Here is a 6,162-nt window from a genome sequence, read left to right as displayed (position 1 = left end):
CATACATAAGCTAACTTTGCACTCATACAGCCGCGAACGTGTGGAAAGGGAAGCTGTCATTATTTTCCGAAGAGTACTTGAAGGCATCTCAAGGGGCGGGAACTCTTTGATAAGTGTCCACCATTGCTTCATTTCGAAAGCGGCGTGCGGAGCGCAGCTTTGCCGGTGATTCGTTTTTAAAAACCCCGTAGCTTGAACCGCTTCCTGGTTTGTTCACCGTGGTTTCTTCTCCATTCCTTGGGCCAGAGTCGACGGCGTCATGTCGGCGGGCTGGTGGAGCAGTGATGCGGTGACCCACGGCCTCATGGCGCTGTTCGCTATGGGCTCGTGGATTTCCGTCAATAGTTTGTGGGTCGAGCTCCCGGTCATCGTCAGCGTGCTGCCCGAAGGTCAGTGGCCGTCTCTTGGCGTTCTCTCTTCGGCTAGTCACAAGACGTTGCAGTTTTGCTCACCGGTTGAATTGACATGGAATAGTTCGGTGGACTTAAGAACAAGCTAGCAATTAGCCAGCTAGCGTTTGACACCAACATAATCATTCGCTTTTGCTTTTAATTCATACCGAAATAGCATACTACGATTCTGCTAACGGTCAGAAAAAGCGTCTAAAAAAACTAAATAAAAACACGACGGTAAACTGCTTGCTATTGTTTTCTATAGTAAATAAAGTTTTCCAAAATTTCCAAATATTTGAAATGTCAAGTTTTCACTTATCTTTGTTTTAATTTCAAACAAAAACACGAGTTGTAGAGAGTTAAATCCCAGGGTCAGCAGTGTCTCTTATAAAGATAATTGAAAATGTATAGTAAAATACTTCCCCGAAGTTAACACAGATTTAAATAGATACTTTATTGGCTGTCAGATTAATAAAAAAAAAAAAAAAAAAAGCCTGTTGGCGATATTCGTCAAAACACTGAATATCGACACCGATGATCAGCCCGGCTGATAATAGTTCCCCAACCAAGCACCGATACCACTGGCACTTTTGATACATCAAATTTCCACAACAACAAAAAATACATTAAAAAAAAAAATCATTGGGAGCAGTATGAGGACGTAAAAAAAAAAAAGCAGTCTTGTGTTGTGGTTGCAGGTTGGAATTTGCCGGCCTACCTCTCAGTCCTGATCGCGTTGGGCAATGTTGGTCCAGTGGTTGTGACGGTGACGCACCACTGCTCGCCAGGCCGCCTCAACGAGCGCGTGGTCATCCACTGCATCCAGGCACTGGCGGTTGTGGCATCGATGCTGCTGGCCATCTTCTGGTCGCGCACGGCGATGGTGGCGGGGCAGCTGCACTCGCTGCCCTTCCTGATCCTCACCTTCGTGCTGTCGCTGGTGTGCTGCACGTCCAACGTCACCTTCCTGCCTTTCATGTTCCGCTACCCGCCGCAGTACATCCGCACCTTCTTCGTCGGGCAGGGCCTGAGCGCCCTGTTCCCGTGCGTGGTGGCTCTGGGGCAGGGCGTGGGCCAGCTAGAGTGCCCCGTTGTCAATGGCACCGTGCAGCCGCACCACCTTAAGGAGAACTTCCCGGCGCAGAACTTCTTTTGGTTCCTGTTTGTCATGCTGTCGGTTTCCGCACTGAGCTTCTTGGCTTTGACGCGCCGGCCGACGGCGTCGAAAGAAGCCGCCCCGCCTCCTTCTAACGACCCACAGGGATCATACGCAAGTATTGAAAGTATGGAAAAAATGTACTTTGAACATTTCCAAGTATGGAAATGGGGGGGGGGGTGTCTAAGACTGCACAGTCATTTATGCCCGCAAAATGAATGCGCTTGCTAATATTAATATAAATTTAATTTAAATATACAAGTAAATGTTTTTATTTTTTATTATTATTTTAGGTTTATGTAAGTTACGTAATTGAATATGCAATTATGCATGGTTACGATACGATTTACTTATTTTTTTTAATACATTTTTAAACGTTTATTTTTTACTGAGAATTATAAAAAAAAAAAAAATTACAGAAAAGACTGGAAATTACGGTTTATAAAAAGAAAGCAATTTCCATATTTCAAATATGTAGGAACCCTGGACGCCACGGTTAAGAGTGGCGACGAGACGCACCCGCTCAGCAACGGCAGCTCGCCGTCGTCCCAGGAGGATGTGCGCCTGGAGGGGGCGCCGTCGCCGCCCGCTCAGACGTTTTGGACGCCGCACAACGTTTACCTCCTGGCGCTGCTCGCCATCTCCAACGCGCTGACTAACGGCGTCCTGCCATCCGTGCAGAGCTTCACCTGTTTGCCGTACAGCGCCATGGCCTTCCACCTCTCGGTGGTGCTCGGCAACATTGCCAACCCACTGGCCTGCTTCGTTGCCATGTTTGTCACCCTGAGGTGAGGGGGGGGCACGTTTTAGTGCTCAAATGTAGCCTTGATTTTTTGAGGTAAAATTTGTTTTAAAATGTAATAATTAACCAGTTATTTATATTTTATTATGTTAAAAGAGTACATTTTAAACTTGACTCTCAGTAATTTGTTCGGTGGGTCGCACTGAGCTAACGTTTTTTTTGCATTCCAGGTCCTCTTCGCGTCTCGGCATGTTGTCCCTGGCAGGCGGGGTCTTTGCGGCCTACCTCATGGCTCTGGCTGTCCGCAGTCCGTGTCCGCCTCTGCATGGGAAAACTGCTGGGGTGGTCTTAGTGGTGAGTGGGCATTTTTTTTCATCTGAAATCCTATTGGAGTTAGTAACCATATTTTTGATGACAACAATATCACAGACTTTTTAGTTATGGATACCAGGATCGGTATCAGTGATTTAGGGCTGTGCAATTAATCGAAATTCAATTAGATAGTTCAATTATTACACTCCACAATTACAAAATCAGCATAATCGTAAAAAAAAAAACGGAGTTGTTTAAATGTATACATTTGCAACCTTTTTATTTTATTTTAAAATAACACATTTCATCCAAAAGGAACTTGCATAATTATATTTTCTTGTTTTGTACCCCAAAATTAAAGATTGTCCTAATAGTGATTTCAATTAATACCAATATATTCGTGATGAATATTTTCTTCATCATCATCGATCAGCCCTATCGGTGATGATACTGTACGTCTGTACTCAGACTTGAAAAATGCTGACAAAACACACTGCGATGTGGAGATATTTTAAGGTAGCTATGTCTCTCATTTCTTCATCTCTTATTCACTGTATGTACTCCATTAACACATTGCCCCCTAGTGTTTAGACTGAGAAACGACATAACTGAAGTACCTTATTGTAACAGTTAAATGTACTTAATTTATAATTTTTCATTCCTCTTATATATTTTTTTTAATTTGAATTATTATTTGGTGGTTATTTTTGTATATTGGTGAGTTTAATCTGAATTAGTTTAATTTTTTTATTTTTTTTATGTATCAGTGTTTTGTCAATTCTTGGGTAATCTGCGCACTCTGCTTCCATTCAGCCTTTTAGGCTTCCGGAACATTTCCGTTTCCCCTCACATTGCGACACTACATGACAATAAGAAGACAAACTGGGTCCCATTTTGTCTTCTACGGAGTAAATAAATTCTGGAAAACATATTTATTGAACCCGACGCACACGTCTGTTACATTATATTGCACTCAATTTTTAAGTTAAGTGTGGCATTAAATGTCATATCACGCGAAACATGTCACGTTAGCTGCCATGTTTAAAAAAAAAAAAAAAAAAAAAATGTTTTGAAGGGTAAAATAAGTTTTTACAAAGTAGTTAAACATTCAGATCCTCTATGCGAATGAGTAACCCGCATGTGCCTTCCTTGCCAGGTGTCTTCCTGGATCACGTTCACGGGCCTCTTCTCCTACCTGAAGGTGGTGATCGGCACGCTGCTGCACGAGGCGGGCCACGCCGGCCTGCTGTGGTGCGGCATCGCCATCCAAGCCGGCTCGCTGGTGGGCGCTCTCACCATGTTCCCGCTGGTCAACATCTACAACGTCTTTGAGCGGGGACTGGACTGCGTCAATGGATGCGATTAAAGCCAGATAAGAGCTTTTTTAAATATATGTTATTACGGTTAGAGCATCAGGTGGTCCTGAAGCATCAAGAGGTCCAAAGTGCTCGATGACAGTGGAAGCGTTGTGTTGCCGCACGCTGGCCGAGGGGCTTTTATGTGCTGTATGAGAATTGAACCTGTGCAGTTGTTTACATTGGACCATGTGACACTATTTTCCTCAGGGACTCGAACCCCCCCCCCCCCCCCATACCTCCTCATTGATTCAATCTGCTTCAGTGTTTCGTAATCTTCTCAAAGGAATTCCCTCTGCCGTCTTTTTTTTTTTTAAACAAAAAAATACTGCTTCTGCTGTTGTGCTGCTTTAATGTTAAGAAGGAATTTCAGTTTTTATACATTGTTTTTAAATCACCATTGATTGTACTGTAATTAATAGGGCTGTGCACAAGTCGCTGGTGATTCGAATGGGGGTTTGCGCGGTCGTGGAAAAATGAACGCTGGATCCTGATTTGGGCACAAAAGACGCAATAACCAACCCAGCTGCTACCTTTTTCATATGGAGGACCAAAACTGCCAAAATTCAAAATAAGTAAATGACTAAATAAATGACTAAAAGTGAAAATAAAAACAGGTTTAAAAAATATATATATAATTCAAAAATTAAATCCTAAATATAAATGGAAATAAAAATAACTATATATATAAATAACAGTAAAAAATACAAAAAAAAAAAAAAAAAACAAGATTATAAAAAAATATATTAATACAATAAAATATCAACAAATAAAAACGCGCTGCTCTCACATTTATTTATTTCATGCTGCAGACGCTCTGCCTAGGACGAAATGTTATTCAAATTAGGGGGCGGTCCTAAACGTGCCTTGGGTTGGACTTTGCCGTTGCAAGCTGCTTTTTAATGGTCGGCTTGCATGGAGAGCTCCAGCAATGTACAACAATCTTGACCACTGTCACCTTTTATTTAATTTTTTACTTTTATTTATTTATGGATATATATATATATTTTTTTTTTCTATTTATTTATTTGAATTCTATTTTTATATCCATTTTTATTTTCACTTTTAGTCATTTATTTATTTAGAATTTTGGCAGCTTTGGTCCTCCATCCCTTTAGGCACAATGCGGCGCCTCATCCTGCTTAACGTACGCTATTTAAAATTAAAAAAAAACGTTGGCAAGTTTTGGCAATTAAAAGCGGCAGCCATCAGTGTTGAGTACGAGAAGTTTTCAAATATGAATGTCAGGCTTTGTGAGTCGATTTGGTAACCCATCATTTGGTGTAGATAAATTGATGTGTAATTAAGTAAATTCACCATTTTGATCAAATTTGATTTTTCATCTGTTGGGCTATGATGGCTTTTTTTTTTGTTGTGCAAAAGGTATGAATCATGTCGGAACTCTGTCACCAACATCAATAGGAACGGCAAATCGGGATTTTGGGTGCGAGTCCGACCTTTTGTGATTGCGATTGATGTTTGTTCTGTTGCCTTTCTTATCAATCGGACTCTCGTTTGCCTTTAAATGCACGTAACGTTTGTAACATCACATGGCTGGTGTGTGTGTGTGTTACTCTTTTGTTGTCACACAGCAAAGTCATGAAGACGTACGAAAAGTTTACACACCTCTGTTCAAATGGCAGAATTTTGTGATCTGAACAACGTGAGACCAAGATAAATCATTTGCAATTTTTTCCTCACCATTAATGTGAATGTATGACAATACAAGTTGAAGTTCAACTCGATTTAAAAGTTATCTATTCAAGGCGGGAGGTCGACTCGGCACGCGTCCGCTAACATTTACTTAAAAAGTGCCTCCGAGTAAGCCGAAATAAAGTTGAGCTGTTCTTGTAGGCTTTTCTTGTCATTTTGTTTTGCTTTCTCACAGAAGTCAAACTGTTTTGTAGTAACACTGATTCCCGTTGCAGTTGAAGGAAGAAAAAAAAATGCTGCCACTAAAATGTGCTTCACTTTAGGTAGTAGACTGTTTTCTATTGACTTTTTTTTTTTTTTTTTTTTTGATGAGCAGTGTTGTTTGCTCCAAAGATACCTTTTGGAATTATGGCCAGAAAGTTCAACCTTGGGTTCAGTGGACTGGAACGAAACTCTCATTAAAAAAAAAAAAGTTTAACGGCCTGAAAAAAATACGTTAAACTTAATGAACATCCAAAAAGTACGTTTGATGCAAAAGCAACACTGCTCATC

At 41.0% G+C, this 6,162-nt stretch overlaps 1 protein-coding gene across 1 annotated transcript; it reads left to right on the top strand.

Annotated features, from left to right (window-relative positions):
* The first annotated feature begins 98 nt into the window (after positions 1-98).
* slc52a2 (solute carrier family 52 member 2) lies at positions 99-5,810 on the top strand. The gene is made up of 5 exons (XM_086062166.1): positions 99-389; positions 1,091-1,675; positions 2,027-2,336; positions 2,521-2,644; positions 3,759-5,810. The coding sequence occupies exons 1-5, from the start codon at positions 260-262 to the stop codon at positions 3,966-3,968; spliced, it is 1,359 nt and encodes a 452-aa protein (XP_085918292.1). The 5' UTR covers positions 99-259; the 3' UTR covers positions 3,969-5,810.
* The last annotated feature ends 352 nt before the right edge of the window (positions 5,811-6,162 follow it).

The sequence above is a fragment of the Leptonotus elevatus genome, chromosome 19 (genome assembly GCF_054856555.1).
Source record: "Leptonotus elevatus isolate MCC_2025b chromosome 19, RoL_Lele_1.0, whole genome shotgun sequence".
Classification (NCBI taxonomy): domain Eukaryota; kingdom Metazoa; phylum Chordata; class Actinopteri; order Syngnathiformes; family Syngnathidae; genus Leptonotus; species Leptonotus elevatus.
This window is presented reverse-complemented; position numbering and strand designations above follow the sequence as displayed.

Coding starts and splice junctions, on each gene's coding strand:
- slc52a2 (XM_086062166.1), top strand. CDS start 260: ATGTCGGCGGGCTGGTGGAGCAGTGATGCGGTGACCCACGGCCTCATG. Junction 1,676..2,026: donor ATCATACGCAAGTATTGAAA/GTATGGAAAAAA, acceptor TCAAATATGTAG/GAACCCTGGACGCCACGGTT. Junction 2,337..2,520: donor GCCATGTTTGTCACCCTGAG/GTGAGGGGGGGG, acceptor TTTGCATTCCAG/GTCCTCTTCGCGTCTCGGCA.